This window comes from Leptodactylus fuscus, chromosome 5 (genome assembly GCF_031893055.1).
Source record: "Leptodactylus fuscus isolate aLepFus1 chromosome 5, aLepFus1.hap2, whole genome shotgun sequence".
Taxonomy (NCBI): domain Eukaryota; kingdom Metazoa; phylum Chordata; class Amphibia; order Anura; family Leptodactylidae; genus Leptodactylus; species Leptodactylus fuscus.
The window spans coordinates 38,124,361-38,146,301 of NC_134269.1; the positions used below are offsets into that span (position 1 = coordinate 38,124,361).

The window sequence follows — 21,941 nt, forward strand, 5'->3', positions numbered from 1 at the left end:
TTATACAGCAGCCTGTACTCTGTGAATGGAGCCCTCATAACATTGCATATCGCAACCACCCCTGCTACAGCAATGGCGGGGAATCCAATTTCCCTGTCCTATGCCTGTAAGGAGAGTCATCCGGTTTATAACATATTAGGTTATTACCCCTAGCGTCCTTTATGCAGCCCTATGTGAAGCCATATGACAACTGCTGTGGGTACAGGTAGGACTTCTATAACAAAAACATGTGCTTGGGAGGAGGAGAGGGAGTGGAGAAGGTATGAAGAGGAGAAGGTGGCGGGGAGGGCTGTTAAATAAAGGATATTTTGCGTACCTCCCACTGTGAGAACTCGAAGCCGATCCAGGAATGCTGACAGGTCTGAGTGTGTTAGGAGAGTGCAGCACAAGGGGGTTGGGGGTTAAAAAGAGGAGGAGCGCAGCATGGGGAAAAGAGAGGAATCTTTAAATATAAAATCTCATAGCACACAAAGGGGCTCATACAAGCTGCAAGCCATCTCTGCAACGTAATGGGGAGAGAAAAGAACACAAGCACTCAGGCATGTAATAGCTTCCAGCGTGCGGCCATAGTCCCGTCCTGTAATACGCACACTGCGGTGGAATAACCAGAGACGCGCATAGATCTGCAGAGATCTATGGGAACAGCTTCTTACTTATCCCATTGGAAGACAGCCTTATGTCACACTTCACACACAGGACTGGAAGACAAAAATAAGGCTCTGTGCACACGCTCCCAATGTATACCCCCGGCAGAGGCTACAATAGGCATACAGTGCCATAGATTGAAAAAAGAAAATAATATATAGCAGGTGATCAAAGGCCTGTGGATATGTTTGACGTGTAACGCAGCCTATACGAGAGTTGTGCGCACAGAGCCCTACAAGTCATATCCTACTGGTTCTTAATAGAGATGAGCGGTGGTCTGAGCCCACTATTTACATGCACCATATTGTCCAGAGCCATCCTAGCAGGAAAGAAATCCATAATATGACCCAAACACCTTTTATACAGCTCAGCCATAGAGATCCAAGTCATCGGGACACATCATGAACGACTAGCAAGGATAAGACTCTATTATTATGGCCTATGAGCTGATTTAACATGGCTATAGATACAGATTATATCAGACTATAGTATCAGTGACTGACGCACTGCTTACCCATGTGTAGACTCTCAGATGAGGGATTGTCGTCCAGGACTGCATTAAACAAGCACCACTGGCAGCCATTCCCCGTGAGCGGACGGCCTACAGCCCTACATATACATGAAGCACCCGCAACCTCAGCTGCAGGTACCTATTGTAATGATGTGCACAGGCGCCACATTTAGGTCCAATGCACAGAGCTTTATGACGTCTAACCTAAACAACTCAATATATGCTGTATTGTGATATAGAAGATAGCAGGACGAGAGCTCCTTACAGTAGTAATGGGGCACTGCGGCTTACAGGGCGCCTCCTGGTACACTGCCGATTTTGTCACCTGCCGGAAAAATGCCTTTTGTCGCTGTACGGTTGCTTAGCAACCAATCGCATCCCCCGCCACCACATTTATAGTATTAGTGGAGGACGCGGTCAGCAGTACAACAGGAGGTAGCCGTAATACTAACATCTCTGCAGTTCTACGTGCCATCCATTTCATACCAAGGGTTTGTTGTCATGGATTTCATACATCCGGCATTATAGAGGGATTTTTCCTAGAAGCACTTACTTTTTGCAACCACTGCTTTGACTCTATATATATCTCTACTACGTATATCTGTATATCTATATATGACCTCTGAATAAATGCTAGTGACTGGAGATCACAAAAACTACTGCGGCCCCGGGACATTGGGTGTTGTCTGTGTATCTTGTTCTAGTCAGTATATCACTTAGCAAGAAGCAGAGATACCAGGATCGCTAAATCTCCAAACACCACCACCGATCTCCATGATGACAGGTAACACTACAAGCGGCCTTATATCTAAGTTGGGGGATCCTATGGTGCTTCAGTTTGGGGTACATCCCCTGCATCAGACAGATAGGATTTGGTGATCCCGGCTTTCCCATCAATGCTGTAAACTATTGGTTTTGTATAATGAACTATGGACGGTAGACTTGGCCGTGATGGAGCGGAGGCCCAAAGACGTGTCCTATATGTCCCTATGTGTATATGTCCCTATGTGTATAGTCCTATATGTCCCTCTACATTCTGATTCTGAATGCATCCAAATGTTTTCCACAACTACCATCTCAAAGGTTTACTTAGTCTTGGACAAAATCTCCCACAATATTTTACTCCCTGATCTGTTACAAATATTACATTGTGTAAACTGTACTGAAAGTAATACTTTTACAGGTGACTGTATTTAGGAGTTACTTGCTCCCTTCTGGTCCTCAGCTGTGTCATGTGATCAGCAATAAGGCCTGGTTCACATCTGCATTCGGGTTTCCATTTAGGAAATCCGCTTGGTGACCCCCTGAATGGAAACTTATGTGCATTAAAAAGCGGTTACCTGGGAAATCGGCGGATCGCATAATGGGGTCCGTGTGGTTTCGCACAAAACATGTGGAGAGAAAAGTCCTGGAAGCAGCACTTTTCTCTCTGCATGTTTCGTGCAGAAACCACACGGACCTCATTATAGTGTATGGGGTCCGCAGGTTTGCTTTAGGTAACCGCTTTTTAAAGGGGATCTATCATTGGAATAACGTGGTTTTTTATATTTATATGCCTGAAAAAGGGCTATTCAGGTGCTGCTACTCATTTTTTAAAAGACCCCCCCACCCTGTTTTTATTACATACCAGTCGGTAAAACTGATATGTAAATGAGCGTGTCCGTGCACCCTGGGCGTTCCCCCAAGCCTGCGTGCACCCGCCTGCATCATACCTTCAAACCGCCTCCTCTGCAGCTTATGTTCAAAGTTAGTCCTCCTCCTCTCTCCGTGTAAAACCGCCTCCAGCGTCTCTCATATCGCTGCTGTACATTGAAATGTCGGGGCATGCGCAGTAACGCTCCCTTCTGACCTCTACTGCACATGCCTGAGCGCCATTTTCTTGTTGACAGTGGAAGAAAGCGCATAAGAGAATGGCGCTCGGGGATGGTGCAGTAGCGCTACTGTGTATGCCCGACATTTCAATGTACAGCAGCGATATGAGAGACGCTGGAGGCGGGGTTACACAAAGAGAGGAGGAGGAATAACTTTGAGCATATACTGCAGAGGGGGCGGTTTGAAGGTACGACGCAGGGGGGTGCACATAGGCTTGGAGGAACGCCCAGGGTGCACGGACAGGCTCATTTACATATCGTTTTTACCAGTATGCAATAAAAACAGGTGGTGGGGGAGGGACGGGGTCTTATAAAAAAGAATAGCAGCCTTTTTAAAGGCTATTCAGGCATATGAATATCAAAAAACACGTTATTCCAATGATAGAGCCCCTTTAATGCTTATAGGTTTCTGTTTGTAATCATGGATATGAACCGGGTCTACATAACACAGCATTTCTGTGGGGACATGGAGTCAGATTTTTTTTTTTGTTCACTTCTATGAGACTCTCAATGAGGAGAACATTCATAGGAGTGAATAGAAAAAGTGATGCCCTGTCCACACATAGGACGCTGGGGCAGAACTACTAACCAGCTCTAGAGCCCTGATCATCTCTTTGGATGGAGAATATTTATCAAAAACATGATTTTTATTTTAGTTTATTAATAACAGACTAAAACAAAAGCTATGCTTTAGACTTCTCTTCTCCCTCCCATCCAATAAGAGATTTCAGGTTTTCGTGGATCTGGAATATGATGTCAGTCAGGGACAACTTGGGCTTGATAAAATTTACATCATACAACAAGCCAGGGAATAACATTTTGGAGGGAATGCTACCTTAAGGGATTATCCAAAAGAAACCCGGAGTGGAGTCCCGTTAGAACCAGGCGGACAGCTATTAACAAGCCTTGGCTCACTTTCTGGCGGATTTGAACTTTCCATATATTACATGGGCTGCCATCGGAGTGGCCACCATAATACACCCCATTGATGAAAATTTCCAGCTCTTGGCTGGTGATTTAGGGTGCATGCACACTACGTAACGCCGGGCGTGTATGAGAGCCGTACACGCCGGCGTTACAGCAGGGCTGCCGAGCACTTCCCATTCACTTCAATGGGAGCGCTCGTAAACGCCGCTGTTACGAGCGCTCCCATTGAAGTGAATGGGAAGTGTTCGGCAGTCTGCTGTAATGCCGGCGTGTACGGCTCTCATACACGCCCGGCGTTACTCAGTGTGCATGCACCCTTAGATATTAAAAGGGTGGTCTGTGACTAGATGATTTAGGCCGTACACAATAGGACTGATTTACAAAAAGTGAACTGGTACCATTCTAAAATCTATCTTTGCAGCAAGCTATGTATAGAGAGAATAGGTAGATCAATTAAAGATCCCATTTATTCATCTTAGCCCACAACTGAAGATAAAAATACGGACTCATACATTTCAATGAGCCCATACACACAGCTGTAGTTTTTGTGGCTCTGTGTCCAGGTTGAATTGAGAAAAATATGGCGCAGGTCCTATACTTGTCCGTATTTTCAGCTCCGTCATCAGCGAAAACCACGGATGAGACAAACATACCATTTGTGCCGTTTTTAATGACCTGGAGACAGCGCATGTAGCCATAAGCACATATATATATATATATATATATATATATATATATATATATATATATATATATACACGTAATGTTTATCATATAGAGATCCATTTTCTATTTCTCTAAAGCACTTCTGTCAAGTACATCTCACTCCATTATTTTTTCGCGATCTGCCTCTTTAATGGTAACTTGAGCAAATCCAGGCGACAAAACATATTTCACTACATTGGGAATACAACACCGTGGTACACCGCATACAATCGGACCAAGTGACTATGGATGCCACTTAGTAGAAAGAGGGGGAAACAAACTGTATCCATTACAATGATATATAAAATATTCAGACTCGATATATTTACCTAGAAGATAAAAATCTCAAAATACTTACATGTTAAGAAGTACACAGATCAATCCATAACCAAAACGTACACATGCCCACCACATGCACCATACCCCAAGCAATCGCGCCCCCAGCCTGATCCTCGCACACACCCAGAGCATGCCACGTGTGGTTAGTCAGTGGTTACTAGTTGTACTAATCTATGTTAGTAATTTCTGGTGTGAGAGCAGCACAAGCTTTTATAGTCTAATAATTGGTTATTACCGTCTACACGCAGAGCTCCAACTAACAGCTTCTTATTCTTAGGGCAGAACAGATGAGATCCTCTAAGACCATCTTTGGATGGTGAAAAATCCCTTATGCACAGGATAAGGGATAAGTGTTGGATCATTGGGTGTCCGGCTGCTGGAACCCTCAGCAATCATCAGAAAGGGGGCTCTTAATGTCCCATTTTGGACTGACAAAGAAATCCCTGTACTTGGCTTGTCCATTCAGTCCCACAGAAGTGAATCGAATGGTGGCCACGCCTGCACAAGACTACTCCATTAACACAAGGACTTGGGGACCCCCATTCTTGTTAACACTGGGGGTCCAGTGATTGGATACTTATTCCCTATCCCATGGGTGGGTGATAAGCACTGTCATTGGTAAAGTAGATTTTAGGCCAATGTTGCCTCCGTTCAGCCTCAACACTCTGCCTGGTCCTTTATGATGGATAAGACCGGACTGGTGACCCATTTGAGTTATAATGTGGTCCATCAGTTTCGGCCATGGTTTCTCTCACTTTCACGTAAAGAACAGGACTGAATGGAGTGCCATACTTTTCCTTAAATCTGCCAAGGCTGGCAACAGAGGCTCCGTATAGTGGTAGCTTTATTTTTGATGATTATTTAGGGTAGTTAGTAGGTCCTTCATACAAGGCAATGGCACTGGATTAAGAACCCCCGTGAGACGTCCTGCTATGTCTGTAGAGAAGCTGTAAGTTGTGAGCTCTGCACCTACATATCACCGAGCAGGGGACAAACAAACATCTTGGGGGGTGAGAAGGGGCAATAAGCTGTGACTGATCTACCAGAGCTACTGGCCCTCACCGAGTTTGTCTGAGGATGTGACAATGTCTTCTGGTACACAGGAATCCAAATCTGCATCCAAAATGCCCAGTGGGTCAAGCTGGGCAACATGGTGCCCACGGATCTACATAGAGGAAAAGGTGCCGAGTAGAAGAGAACAGTAAAAGAGAAAGCATGGATGAAGAGGAGTAAGGGACCGAGGTGGTTGTGGAGTAATGGAAAGAGGGTGGGAAGAAGAAAAGGCACCACATAAAATAACAAACACAGAAAAGAGGAGAAAAGAGGAGGAAAAGCAAAAATCAAAATTACAACAAGTTTGGTACAGAATCCTCACCGGCATACGGCTGACCGAAATTTACCGGAGCCTCATCAAAATTAACAGTGTTAATTCCAAGGGGGTCAAGTTGAGCAATGTGGTGACCCCTTACCTAGAAGCAATGACACAAACTGGTTAATGACACCTCCCCCACCCCCGTAAGCAGTCACCATTTAACCAATATGAGAATAGAAATGACTCCCTCAGCAACATACAAAGCCGGAAGAGGTTTCATGCTGTGGTTAAAGACTATTTCCTCCTCGAAGAAAACATATTAGAGTTGTGTCCCAAATGGCAAATTTACCTAGACTTCCTCTGTCCCAATATGGCTACCCAGACAGAGATCGGGTTTAGGAGTCTAGGAAAGCTGGGTAATAACCCCTTTGTCGGTGGTTGTCGGGCAGAAAGAATTTTTTGCAATTGTTTTTAAGCCAATTTTACCCCGGTGTTCTAGTGTCTGCCCACACTCTTCTGCTGCGGCCTTTACAACTATCCCACTAACAAGTGCATTAAAACAAGATGGAGAACGATACTTACACATCCATTTCATCTAGGCAAGAGACAAAATGGCTACAGATAAGCTCAGTTAGGAAATTAAATACACAAACTCAGGGGTATTCTGACAACAGGGTACAGGAGTAGTCTGACAACATATCCATAGGATATGCTATAGACCTAACAGCTAAAGTGGGGGTCTAACATCTACTTTTCACATAAGTATGGGACCCATACACCCGTCTTATAGTAGAAGCTGGGTGTTAGCTGCTGCGAAGTGGAAGAGAATCAGGGCTATGCAGGTTCTATGTTTTGGAGAGAGGTGCTTTTACCTTCTCTTTGGGGCTTCCACTTGGTTTCTACTATACAATGGGAGTCATGGTACCCAAATTCATAAGATGGTTTAGACCTCAAGTATATGTCAATTTATAGTGTTATGCAGGCATAGAAGCCACAGACCACTGTAAGGTCACACACAGGAACTTGAGAGATCCTTCCAGCTCACCGGATCCAGGCGAGGAATCTGTGTCAATATCAAGATGCCTCTTTCATCAACATGCTGAAAAAAGAAGCCCAAATTCCTCCGTGTGAACATACCCTAACACTGCTCTCCACCCGTACTGGAATAGTATTGGGCTGAATATACACTGGAGCTATAGCTGGGTATAAACCAATTACCTGTATAAGGACTTATAAAACAGATTACTCTGTACGTTATCAGGGAGGAAGATGGAGGTGAATAGGGGGCTAGGAAAGAACATACCTGATATGCCCGAATGAGGGACTGCACAGCAAGATGATCTTCCACCAGCTTCCCTATATTTGGCTGTGCCTGCACTAGTGACTGTGCTTGGGTGACGGCAGACAGGCTGCCACCCAGTTGTGGAGGGCTCTGGTAAGCTGTTCCAGGGAGTGCTCCGGCATTGGCGTTTCGGAAGAAGATGTCCCATGACTGCAGAAAGAGAGGAAAGGACAACTTGTAAGTGCACAGGGACCAACAGATATGCAAATGCTAAAAAGCCTCCTCTGAACTAGAGGTGTTGGAAGTCTGACAACCAATTCTATATAAGTGCTGATACTCTTCCTACCCTCTGACACAAATACCCAAGTGTGCAGTACAAGTTGCCAAGAACGCCCAACAAGTATCGTGCACAGGTCGTATTATTATCAGTGGAGGTACCCTTTAAAGAAAAGAGAGGAGCTCCCTAATCTCCAAAAACAAGAGGTCCTGGTATAAATACCCTACCACTATGTCAGGGGTACAGTTTCCACTTCCTTGTCGATAACATGGCGGCACCTGTGGAGAACACATATCTGTGCAGGTTCTTCCTTATGCAAAGGCTCCATGTGAAATCCATTGAGAGGGAACCTAAAGGAGTATCCCAGCTCAAACATTTACGTACTCATCTGTTTTCACAGAAGCAAATGGAAAAACCCTGGAATATGAAATATGCAAGCATAATTTAGGCTATGTCCACCACTATGGTCAGTGGTCATGGGCACAGACACCTCAAGGAAAAACCTAACACTCCACTAAAAATCTATGAGGTCGCTTGTTGGCTACAACTTATGGCAGATACAGCAGTCGCGCCATCCTTTTTCATCTAAAGTCAGTGTACAGATGTGACGAGGAGTCTTATAGTCTAGGGAGGCAGTATTCATATACTAAGTCATTGTTTGTTATACAAGGTGGCGTCCTCCATTTAAGACATTCAAGGGTCAAGCAGATCATATAGTGCCCCAACCTTAGCCAAAGATATGGACCAGATGTCGGCAGTATTTCCTGCACCCAGACTCTCAGCACCATATTTATCTATGGTGCTAGGAATCTCTTCTTGCCATTGTTGACTCTACTGTCCCAAAATGTATTCACCTTTTCAGTATGGGGACAGAATAGCTATAGTGAAGCAGGGACAATGACGTCTATAATGCTGAGAGTCAAGATCCAGGCTCAGGGTTTGTTCTGGGAAATACAGGGGACATCTGGTCTGTAATTCACAGACCAAGCCCCCCCATGTGAAGCAGGTCTAAGTGTTCGTTTTCCCTGTAACGCCACCATTATACCGCAGTGCTCATGCAAATATATACCTGTCCAGACAGCTCTTTGTACCCACTCTACTATCTAACCCAGAGATGAGGACCCTCCTGTTAACTCAGAACCCCCAATAGGATACATGAACGCTGGGTTTCTAAACTGCGCAAACCTTTGATAAAACTTGTGCAGGAGGCGAACTTTAACCCCGTGTGACCAGCTCCTTCACAAACTGATGTCAAAGTGCAGAGAATACTACACCGTTTTGTAATGATCTACTGAATTTTTGCAGACCATTGGCATAGTCAGGATATCCCATGGGACAGATGTATCGCCCTACAATTCACGAGTACACACAGCCCATCCAGAGTTCTGTGGTTCTGGTCACATGTCGGCCATAGTGCACTACAACATTTCCAAACTGGTCAATACCAATAGATAGAAACTCCATTTTCTGTAAATTCAGCAGAAAGAGGGAACTCTGGAGACATTGCCGAGACAGGACTTTGTCTGCAGGCGAAACTGTCAGCAAAATACTATTTCCTGATCTGTTTGGGAACACGAAGTCCTAGTGTATGTATGACGTAACTTCCCCGGAGAGCCAAAATACCAGCTAATCCAAAACAGCTTTTTACTATGGACACAAGTAATGTGCAAATACTTCCTGAGGTAACTTGTGCATTACTGACAACTCTGTACAGCAAACATGTCTCCAGGGTTCCTCTTTGTCTTCTACATTAGGGAACGAATTCCCTAAAAGCGTATATATTTGCTGTGGATTACCAGTGGAACCATAGGTCCTGAATGTTTTTGTTTCAGTACTGCAAGCAACCACAAGCTGGGATGAGACGCCATCAATGGGCCAGATTTGTTGCCCTGGAGGCTCTAGAGGGAGGCGCTTTTTAAAAAAAATTTTGTGAAATTTACAAACAAATGGCCCCTCCACCTGACCCATCTATCAAAGTTAACAGAACCCCACTTTTCCCTGTCCCACAGGCACGATTTCTTGGGGTAACCCTGGACTCTGACCTATCCTTCAAGTCACACGTTCAAACCCTCAACACCTCCAGCTCAAGAACATCCACCGAATCCGCTCCTTCCTCACCCCTGAAACCACTAAGATGCTCGTCCAGGCCCTCATAATCTCCCGCTTAGACTACTGCAACACCCTTTTCCATGGACTCCCAGCAAACACCCTCGCCCCCCTCCAGTCCACCTTAAACTGCGCTGCTCGCTTAATCCACCTCACCCCCGATCTTCATCGGCTGCTCCCCTCTGCCAATCCCTCCACTGCCTACCTATAGCCCAGCGAATTGAGTTCAAGCTACTAACGCTAACATACAAAGCCATCCACAACCTGTCCCCTCCATATATCTCTGACCTAATCTCCCGCTACCTGCCCACACGTAACCTCAGATCCTCCAATGACCTCCTACTCCGCTCTGCTCTCATCCGCTCCTCACACAACCATCCCGTGCATCCCCCATACTCTGGAACTCCTTACCAAGACACATAAGACTGATCCCCACAATCACAGGCTTCAAGAAGGCCCTGAAGACTCACCTATTCAGGAAGGCCTACAACCTCCAATAACACTATCACCGCACTGCCATCTGTACAGTCTCCCCCTCTACTTCTGTCTCTACCCCCTTCCCCCATAGATTGTAAGCCCTCGCGGGCAGGGCCCTCTACCCCACTGTGCCAGTCGGTCATTGTTAGTATTATATCTACCTGTACATTCTGTGTATTGTATGTAACCCCCAAATGTGAAGCACCATGGAATTAATATAATAATGTACAGCACCATGGAATTAATATAATAATATACAGCACCATGGAATTAATGGTGCTATATAAATAAACAACAATAATAGTAAGAGTAATAATAATAATAATAATAATAATAATAAATCTGCACCAGAATGTGCTATACGGCTACAGATATACCAGTTGGCAGCTTTTGTGTACTGCATAGTACAGGCTTAAGACCTGCAGATTTTACCCCTGCAATTTTTAACTTTTGTATGGCAAAAGGTTGAAAACTGCGCCAAATCTGGAGCAAGAAACTGACCTGCTGTGAAGGGTTCAAGACCGGTTTAATCAGCAATGTATGGATAGGATTTGTTTAAGCCCCCATGCACATGATCACACTGACATATTCTTTTCTTATGGCCTCATACACGCGATCGTGTATTATCATGGGTCCGTGTGGGGGGGTCTTGAGGATGTAGGACAGGCCCAATTCCTGTTAGCTTTGATTCTGGGACCATAGAGGTCATGGACGGTACATGGATAACATCCATGTGCCACATGTTCAAGTTTGTGCATGTAGCCTTAATCCTATCCTCTACATTGCTACTGTATACAGCAGCAGGTTAGCTGCTGGCGGAGCCCGCTGTGACTACGCCACATATGGCCAGGACTCTAATGCTGCTTTAGTTTTCCCCGTATTGCCTTTGATATGGGACTACAAAAGCCGATTTTCAAGGCCAACAATATGGCAGCGCTGTAGAAGGTCTTAACATAGCTTGTATCCCAGGTATGTTTTGGTTCGAGTGCGATACTGGGGTAGTTTGGTGGGGCTGGATCATTAATCTGTATATGACATAAGTGCCAACATTCACTTACTGCTGACTATCCATAAATACAGTCCTATGAAAAAATTTGGGCACCCCTATTAATCTTAATCATTTTTTGTTCTAAATATTTTGGTGTTTGCAACAGCCATTTCAGTTTGATATATCTAATAACTGATGGACACAGTAATATTTCAGGATTGAAATGAGGTTTATTGTACTAACAGAAAATGCGCAATATGCATTAAACCAAAATTTGACCGGTGCAAAAGTATGGGCACCCTTATCATTTTATTGATTTGAATACTCCTAACTACTTTTTACTGATTTACTGAAGCACAAAATTGGTTTTGTAACCTCAGTGAGCTTTGAACTTCATAGCCAGGTGTATCCAATCATGAGAAAAGGTATTTAAGGTGGCCAATTGCAAGTTGTTCTACTATTTGAATCTCCTCTGAAGAGTGGCATCATGGGCTACTCAAAACAACTCTCAAATGATCTGAAAACAAAGATTGTTCAACATAGTTGTTCAGCGGAAGGATACAAAAAGTTGTCTCAGAGATTTAACCTGTCAGTTTCCACTGTGAGGAACATAGTAAGGAAATGGAAGACCACAGGGACAGTTCTTGTTAAGCCCAGAAGTGGCAGGCAAAGAAAAATATCAGAAAGGCAGAGAAGAAGAATGGTGAGAACAGTCAAGGACAATCCACAGACCACCTCCAAAGAGCTGCAGCATCATCTTGCTGCAGATGGTGTCACTGTGCATCGGTCAACTATACAGCGCACTTTGCACAAATAGAAGCTGTATGGGAGAGTGATGAGAAAGAAGCCGTTTCTGCACGTACGCCACAAATAGAGTTGCCTGAGGTATGAAAAAGCACATTTGGACAAGGCAGCTTCATTTTGGAAACAAAAATTGAGTTGTTTGGTTATAAAAAAAAGGCGTTATGCATGGCGTCCAAAAAGAAACAGCATTCCAAGAAAAACACATGCTACCCACTGTAAAATTTGGTGGAGGTTCCATCATGCTTTGGGGCTGTGTGGCCAATGCCAGCATCGGGAATCTTGTTAAAGTTGAGGGTCGCATGGATTCCACTCAGTATCAGCAGATTCTTGAGAATAATGTTCAAGAATCAGTGACGAAGTTGAAGTTACGCCGGGGATGGATATTTCAGCAAGACAATGATCCAAAACACCGCTCCAAATCCTCAGGCATTCATGCAGAGGAACAATTACAATGTTCTGGAATGGCCATCCCAGTCCCCAGACCTGAATATCATTGAACATCTGTGGGATGATTAGAAGCGGGCTGTCCATGCTCGGCGACCATCAAACTTAACTGAACTTGAATTGTTTGTCCAAAATACCTTTATCCAGGATCCAGGAACTGATTAAAAGCTACAGGAAGCGACTAGAGGCTGTTATCTTTGCAAAAGGAGGATGTACTAAATATTAATGTCACTTTTCTGTTGAGGTGCCCATACTTTTGCACCGGTCAAATTTTGGTTTAATGCATATTGCGCATTTTCTGTTAGTACAATAAACCTCATTTCAATCCTGAAATATTACTGTGTCCATCAGTTATTAGATATATCAAACTGAAATGGCTGTTATAAACACCAAAATATTTAGAACTAAAAATGATTAAGATTAATAGGGGTGCCCAAACTTTTTCATAGGACTGTAATACCTAAACCCAATACAATGTCAAGCAAAAGACCAGAGGTCAAGTAAAGGGTGAATTCCCTCCGGTCCCCACCCTCAGTTGTCGACACTATTTTAAGAATCTTGGTCACAAGAAAGTGTAAGGGAGAGGCTACGAGCTGGACAACATAAGACAAGCCTAATTAAAGTCAGCCGAATTACCGGAGAACACTTATTTTAACCGTCTCACTGCTGGTGATAAACTGAGATATGGAACAACCTAATACTAAAAACTCGGCCTACAAAGAAAAGTGGTCCTGGGTATATGCATACGGTCCCAGACTATGGAATAGGAGAGGCTAAAGGAGAAGAACGTTCGCTTGTATGGTGGAACTATTCAGCTTTACTAAGTGATTTTAGGATACAATGTCCTCTATGTACTTAGCAAGTTCCTATTCCCTCTGCAAAGACTTTTTAGCACGTCACTAATGTATTAGCTCACCATGACAGTATATAACACATTTTCCTCCCTACACATATTTATTCAGTTCTGGGAAAGGTGAAAGACAACCAAGAAGGCCTCCAAATTACGGCTAGGGCTTCATGTTGACTTTGCCTGTGACGGCTTTTGATTCTTTCACCGATGTTAATGAATGGAGTCACAAAAAAATCAAATATTACTTAATGTTTTTGTGATGGTTGCAATGCAAAGTCATTCAGTAACATGAGTGAAAAAGTTGCCGTGTAGCCCGGGCCCGTGTCTCATCCAGAATACTGAATAATATAATTGTGTACCTATCCCTGCTTTACTAAACATATTCCCCATTAGGAACCGGAAAAATTATTTCCCATACAAATAGATAATTACTAGGGCTGTGTTCACATCTGCATTGGAAGCTTCATCGCAGATTCGATCATATTACACATAAAAAACAATTCAGCATACAGAGCCTTTTCCCTGTCAAAGCGATACCTTACCAATACCTCAAGTTGATCGGTACAGCACTTGGTTATTAATGGAGACTGTAATGCAGATGTGAACAGAGCCTAAGGGGTGTCTTATCATTGACAACCCTTCTGGGTCCTGCCCTCAGTAAGTAGTCCAATTAGCCAGGGAAACCATGACCAGCCAAGCGCCTCCTCTGCAGTGGCCACTGAGACCAAGGGCAGCCGCTCTTGAGAGCATAAAGAAAGGGTGATCATCGCTGTCATCCTTGATGGTTACAAGGGAGGCGTTACAAATTACATGGTGAATATTAATATAAAGCTGACATGTGCTTATAACTAGAAAGGTCCAAACCCAGCAATGAAATAGTTATCAGCGAGGGAAACTGCAAGAAAAACTGTACAAAAAAGGAGCAAGTCAGAACAAGGGGTTAATGGCTGCATGGTAATGAACTGGCCCAACCTCTTTTCCAAGTGGCTTTCCTTTTGCTCGCTGGCACCTCGCCAGTCCGGATGACGCGCTATTTATTCCAGCAAGAACCGGCCTGCATGGTAACAGGGTGGCTCTTAGCTTAATGCACGCACGGGGCCTGCACCAACAAATGATACTGTATAGTACAGACCGGGGCCTGGCATCTTCTGCATTAATAAAGGTCTACATATACTAGCGGGGTGGGGTCTATTGGAGCTGTCACGGTAGCCATACTGTACAGACATGACTTAGCAGAGGTTTTAGTGAGCCCAGAGGAAGGACAAAGTGCTCTCTAATATTTTTTTTTTAATACTTTTTAAAGGGTGTTTGTCACCATAATCCAGCCCCATTGGATTTAACTGGTAACTGCCTTTCTTAAAGGGAGAGTGTCACCATAACCGAGTATATCAGCCATAGATAGGTTAGGGTCACCTGACTCAAACAATGTTTTCTCCTCATGAATCACAGCCTCTGTTGCTGACATATCGCCATTTTGGTCAATATGTAAAGGATCTCTTTCCGGCAATGAGGGAGTTGCCGCTTACTTCTTTGGAGCAACGACAAGGCTCTCGTTGCTCCAAAGCGCTCATCTGCATATTAGCGGAAACAGTGACATCTCAGTAACAGGGGAAGCGATTCGCAAAGGGGAAGACACTGTTTGTTTCTGGTGACCCTAACCTATCGATCTGCTGGCTGATACACTGAGTTATGGTGACACACTCCCTTTAAGAAGGGCAATTAAATGAATGTGACACATGGCTCTATTCCGGCTCTGGATGACCTCAAAGATGCCTGACACAGAAGTGCACAAAGTACAGAGCTGTAGGGACTCCATGTACCTTTGTACAGATGGCTGCCATTTACTTTGTTGTAGTGATATTAGCTATTTTGTGTAGGTTAGTAACAAGTGAGATGGAAGCCATTAGCCCTGATGGGATCGGTACAACTACTTGGCACCAGTTACCAAAAAGAATTGATTTTTGTTGCCAATCCGGTCATCGATCTGTGGCTTGGTTCTCTGGCTGAGAGCCCTGATCTTGACATGGTTGATATGGTGTGTAATCCATTATAGTCTCTATTAATATCTTGTTAGTATGTGTACCAAAGTTCAGCAGAGATCCACATGCCACACTCTACTAAGGACTCATTCACATTGGAATACAATAGCGCAATTGTCTTCCAGTGTCTCGAAGGCAGTGTCCCCGGCAATATGTCTTATAGTTACTAATACAGGGGCAGATTACAATATGGCATAGGTTACAATACACATTGTGTCACACACCGGTCCAGGCTCCACTATGTGAGTGCTGGCACACTGTAGATTTCTCCATGTCTTAATGGACGCCCTGTCCTTGAAGGTTAAACAAATATATGTCATGTCCGACAATGCGAAGTCAGGCTCCGTGCGTTTCAGCTTGTCTAAACCAGTTCAAGCCTTGAGAACTACAGGAGGTTTTTGCATAGAAAGATAAGGGACGTGACAGCGGATAAGGCCTTTCTACCTACATATATCACAAGAACGTGCAACCTTGGGCTAGTCATTGATCAGCAATTGCTCTTCTACCTTAAGGCCAATAACCTAGTCACCTATAGTCATGCAAACACATTATATAGGGTCATAGGTGGCAAACAATGGCGATCGGGTGATCAGTGTAACAAGGCAACGCCGCCAGTCTGACTATACGTGCCTACTCAATGTGCGGAGCAAAGGAATAAGACTTTTACTGATCAGATACTGATGACCTGTCCTGTCGATAAGTCATCAAATACTCTTTGATCTTGGACAACCCCTTTAAGCTGGCCACACACATTAGATATTTTTGGTTGGCAATCACGGCCACAAAAATATTGCAAATGTCATTTTGCGACAACCAAAAATAATATAGTATCAGCCAACCTGTACAGACAACTAAACTGACCCCCGACCATGGGATTATTTATTACGGCCATCTGATACATAATGTGTATAGCTAGTTCTACATCTAGCCAGACTGCCCTCACCCTGTTCTTTGCATTTTGTCTTGTTTGCATAGTTTCTGACAGGCAAACCCCCACACCTCATATTTGCAAGCCAAAAGAGGTTGAGCCGTGCCGTCTCCATTACGCTCACCCACTGGCGGAATGATGAGAATTGTAATGGAGCATGGAGGTGGATGGGGGGGGGGGCGACGACAAATAGCATAATAGATGTATATCTATCTATCTATACAGGTGGACAGAGACATACATACAGACATACAGAGACATAGTGCACTCAATCATTCACATGGTTCATGTGCTTATGTTTAGGACAGGAATAATAAATGTAAGGGGTGCTATCTCCAGGGTGCCCATTAAAGTTACGCTGGGTTCACACCAGCGCCCGGACTCCGTTCTCAGGTTTCCGTCTTCTGCATGCAGAAGACGGAAACCTGTCATGCCGAGTCTGGCCGTGAGCGCCGGTGAGCATTTTGAGTTCTCTGCGGCGAAACCGTTTTTTTTAAACCGGACAGAGTACTGCATGTCCGATTTTAAAAAAAAACAGTTTGGTCGCGGAGAGCATAAAACGCTCACCAGCGCTGCCCTGTTTCGTGCAGGAAACGGAAACCTGCAGAACGGACTCCCTGGAACAGATGTGAACGAGTCTTTAATAGGAGTGCAAATGTGCCCATCCAACACTGGCATAAATACATTCTGCCTGCTTGTGGGCAGATAGTGGAAAAACACCCCCATTCTCAGGATTGGTGAGGATTCCATTGGTCAGACCCCAACTTATCATAAGAAATAACTAGAGATGATTCGAATACCTCGCTCCATAGGAATGCATGTTAGCTGCCGGCACTTAACCCCTTGCTGTACGGCCGCTCCCATGCATTCCTACTGGAGCGAGGTATTCGAAACTCTAGTTTCAAATGCTATTCGCTCATCTCTATAAATAAGCCTTTAACTTTCTGTTATAATTTAGAGGTTCCCATCCTCTTAATTTCACTTTATGACCCACCACGTCTTATTTCTAAGAGGGGTGACCTACATCTCTTAGTCAGATGTACTAAGAAGTCCTGAATCTTGGCATGCAAACACATCAGCTGTAATTTCACTTTCTCGCATGAAAACAGTCGCCAAATTTGTTAAGAGGCACAGCTCTTTTAATAAATTTGGCAGAACATTTCTTTTTTTAAATATGGCATATAAAACTGTTATTGGCAATATAGGGGAAAAAAAGGAGAGACTGTTACCTCCATGCCCTGCACAGAATTTCAGGACACACAAACGTGGAGTTCCCCTTTAAGGGTACTTACAGTCCTATGAAAAAGTTTGGGCACCCCTATTAATCTTAATCATTTTTAGTTCTAAATATTTTGGTATTTGCAACAGCCATTTCAGTTTGATATATCTAATAACTGATGGACACAGTAATATTTCAGGATTGAAATGAGGTTTATTGTACTAACAGAAAATGTGCAATATGCATTAAACCAAAATTTGACCGGTGCAAAAGTATGGGCACCTCAACAGAAAAGTGACATTAATATTTAGTACATCCTCCTTTTGCAAAGATAACAGCCTCTAGTCGCTTCCTGTAGCTTTTAATCAGTTCCTGGATCCTGGATAAAGGTATTTTGGACAAACAATTCAAGTTCAGTTAAGTTAGATGGTCGCCGAGCATGGACAGCCCGCTTCAAATCATCCCACAGATGTTCAATGATATTCAGGTCTGGGGACTGGGATGGCCATTCCAGAACATTGTAATTGTTCCTCTGCATGAATGCCTGAGGATTTGGAGCGGTGTTTTGGATCATTGTCTTGCTGAAATATCCATCCCCGGCGTAACTTCAACTTCGTCACTGATTCTTGAACATTATTCTCAAGAATCTGCTGATACTGAGTGGAATCCATGCGACTCTCAACTTTAACAAGATTCCCGATGCTGGCATTGGCCACACAGCCCCAAAGCATGATGGAACCTCCACCAAATTTTACAGTGGGTAGCATGTGTTTTTCTTGGAATGCTGTTTCTTTTTGGACGCCATGCATAACGCCTTTTTTTTTTATAACCAAACAACTCAATTTTTGTTTCCAAAATGAAGCTGCCTTGCCCAAATGTGCTTTTTCATACCTCAGGCAACTCTATTTGTGGCGTACGTGCAGAAACGGCTTCTTTCTCATCACTCTCCCATACAGCTTCTCCTTGTGCAAAGTGCGCTGTATTGTTGACCGATGCACAGTGACACCATCTGCAGCAAGATGATGCTGCAGCTCTTTGGAGGTGGTCTGTGGATTGTCCTTGACTGTTCTCACCATTCTTCTTCTCTGCCTTTCTGATATTTTTCTTGGCCTGCCACTTCTGGGCTTAACAAGAACTGTCCCTGTGGTCTTCCATTTCCTTACTATGTTCCTCACAGTGGAAACTGACAGGTTAAATCTCTGAGACAGCTTTTTGTATCCTTCCGCTGAACAACTATGTTGAACAATCTTTGTTTTCAGATCATTTGAGAGTTGTTTTGAGTAGCCCATGATGCCACTCTTCAGAGGAGATTCAAATAGTAGAACAACTTGCAATTGGCCACCTTAAATACCTTTTCTCATGATTGGATACACCTGGCTATGAAGTTCAAAGCTCACTGAGGTTACAAAACCAATTTTGTGCTTCAGTAAATCAGTAAAAAGTAGTTAGGAGTATTCAAATCAATAAAATGATAAGGGTGCCCATACTTTTGCACCGGTCAAATTTTGGTTTAATGCATATTGCGCATTTTCTGTTAGTACAATAAACCTCATTTCAATCCTGAAATATTACTGTGTCCATCAGTTATTAGATATATCAAACTGAAATGGCTGTTGCAAACACCAAAATATTTAGAACTAAAAATGATTAAGATTAATAGGGGTGCCCAAACTTTTTCATAGGACTGTATGTGTCATTAAACTTGTGTCACAGTTGTCCAGGAAGAGAAGGGAGATCTGGCACGATAAGCACTATTTCATGCAGAAAATCCCTTTACTTTCCTCCTCGTGACCGGGGAATCTTTCCCAGTTTATAATATAAAACCAAAAGTTATTCATCCATGAAACATCTGTTTCATAAAACTAGCAATTACTACTGTAATAAGCACGTTTAGTGTGCCGTAAGCATTGCCTCCTCTGTCCTACTTATGGTCATGGTTGGACAACCATTGCGTCAGAAATTACCTCAATGTACATAGTGAAAATACATCTAAGGGCAGGGTCACATCTGTGTCCGGTCTCCACTTTGCAGGTTTCCGTCTTCTGCCCGAGAAACTGGACAGGAGACGGAAACCGGCAGTCGCGTTTCAAACCCATTCATTTGAATGGGTTTGCAAAGTGTCCACCCGTGAACATCTTCTGCTTCTCCATGGTGAAACCGGTTTTGTTAACTAGACACAAAGTTAGACATGCAGGGCTTAGTGTCTGGTTAAAAAAAAAAAAAAGTTTTGCTGTGGAGACCAGAAGACGCTCACGGGCGGACACTGACTGCCGGTTTCCGTCTCCTGTCCAGTTTCTCAGGCAGAAGACGAAAACCCACAAAGCGGAGGTGTGAACCCGCCCTCAGGAGTAGCACAAAGATCTGTAACCTTCATCACTCCAGGTGTTGTGATACTACAGCTCCCATCATGCATACTGTCTCTGCTGGTCTTAGAATGCCCACAGAAGTGAATGGAGCATGCTGGGATTTGTCATTTCTCAAAAGCTGGAGTGCTGAAGGTTGCTGACCCCTGTCATAGATGCATCCTCAATGTACTTCCCATAGGCTCAACATAGAGGTCAATTATCTTAAGCTGGGTTCACACAGGGTTTTTTGGGGCCAGATTTTGACACAGAATCCACGTCAAAATCCGGCTCAATAAAACCGCCTCCCATTGAATTCAATGGGAGTCGGTCATTTCCTTTTTTGTTCCCGCTCCCGGAAAAAAAGAAGCGACATGCCCTTTCTTCAGGCGGATTCAGCCACGGACATCCACCTCGTGACACCCCCCCCCCCCCCCCCCCCAACTAGGCCCATTCATTTGGGCCTAACCCGGAGCGAAATGCCGCTGCACTGTATGCACTCCACTGGCATTCAGTCGCGGCTAGCCGTTTTTTTGTACCGGATTCTGAGGCGGTCACTGCGTCAAAATGCGGTCCAAAAAACTCCTGTGTGAACCCGGCCTTAAATGTTTGCCTAACCACCCCTGAAAAAAGTGCAGCGTGCGGCAGTCTTAGGCTTCAAGCATACGACTGTACTTTATCTCAGCAATTGCGACTAAAAGTACGGACCGATACATTTCAATGGGCACAGGTTTTTGGGCATAGTTTTTACGGCTGTGGGTCCACGCCAAACTAAAGAGCCACAAAACATGGAGCAGGTCCTATACCCGTCCATACCTGCGGCTCTTTCAATTCATTTTCAATGTATGGGTCAGCGAAAGCCATGGATACCAATCTGTGTTATTCTTGACATTTTTCTGAACCGTACACTGCACATGAGGCCTTAGTAAAGTGAATAGGTTAAGTATCTATTGTCACCTTAGTAGGAAAAGAAGAAGCTTAATGAACAGCAATGGTCCCATGGAGACATCCCTATTGTCACCAAGAGCGACATACAAACATAAGAAAATTACAGGGAACACTTCACATCGCTTCAGTGGAGGAGGCTGCATGTGTGTTCCTAACAAATGGCTTCCAGCCTCGACGTGCGTTCCTCTTACGTAAGGAGGCAACAACCTTGAAGGCCTTTCTTTGCATGACAACATTATATATATATATATATCAGATGTAAGGGGTGATAAAAGCAACAGTTATATTCCAGATTTCCATTCAGATACCATGCGGTGCCCTCCCATCGGTGCAGAAAATACATTCTCCTCCTCCTGCGTCTTAGTTCCATCCATCCATCGTGAATATTTCTGCTTTTCCCATATTCCCAGGCTTATTGTTGTAAGCAGAGAGCAATCCTAAGACCGCCCGGCTCCATCCTTACCTTGTGGACACTCTTAGGGTTCTCCAGCCATGCATAGTACATTTCCTCCACATAATTAGTACTAGTCCCATTAAGAAAAGGCTCTGCGGACACAGGTGTACAAAGGCACCTGACTGGCTGAAACGTCCTTGGGGCCACAGGCCGACTGTGTTTGAGTGATCGAACAGTCTGAGAGGCCGTCAATGGCCTAAGTTTAGCAGCACAAGTCCTTAAGCTATACATGGTTGTGTCCTTGGGGGGAGGGGAGACCAATTACCAGAACCTAGGAGAGAAGAGGAGAGGTAAGTTAGTGGATATAGTCAACGTACAAACCCGTATCACATTGTGAGAACAATCACAAATCCTAAGTCCTTTACCGGTCCGATTTATCCAGGGCACGGCGATGTGTGAGCTCTAGTCGTGGTGCTCGCCAACACTGTGCACAGCACTTTATACAAAAGGAGTAATGAACAATGGTCGATGCA

At 44.1% G+C, this 21,941-nt stretch overlaps 1 protein-coding gene across 2 annotated transcripts in view; it reads right to left on the reverse strand.

The window, feature by feature from the left end:
- OGDH (oxoglutarate dehydrogenase) overlaps positions 1-21,941 on the reverse strand; it is a 52,202-nt gene that overhangs the window by 17,937 nt on the left and 12,324 nt on the right. Inside the window, exons 2-5 of one of the 2 annotated variants that reach the window (XM_075272949.1) lie at positions 21,478-21,739; positions 7,614-7,802; positions 6,061-6,163; positions 317-361 (exon numbers count right to left, since the gene is read on the reverse strand). In XM_075272949.1, coding sequence (XP_075129050.1) covers positions 317-361; positions 6,061-6,163; positions 7,614-7,802; positions 21,478-21,699 — 559 coding nt within the window. In that variant the 5' untranslated portion in view covers positions 21,700-21,739. The remainder of the gene's footprint in view (positions 1-316; positions 362-6,060; positions 6,164-7,613; positions 7,803-21,477; positions 21,740-21,941) is intronic. The other variant, XM_075272950.1, reaches the window with a different exon arrangement.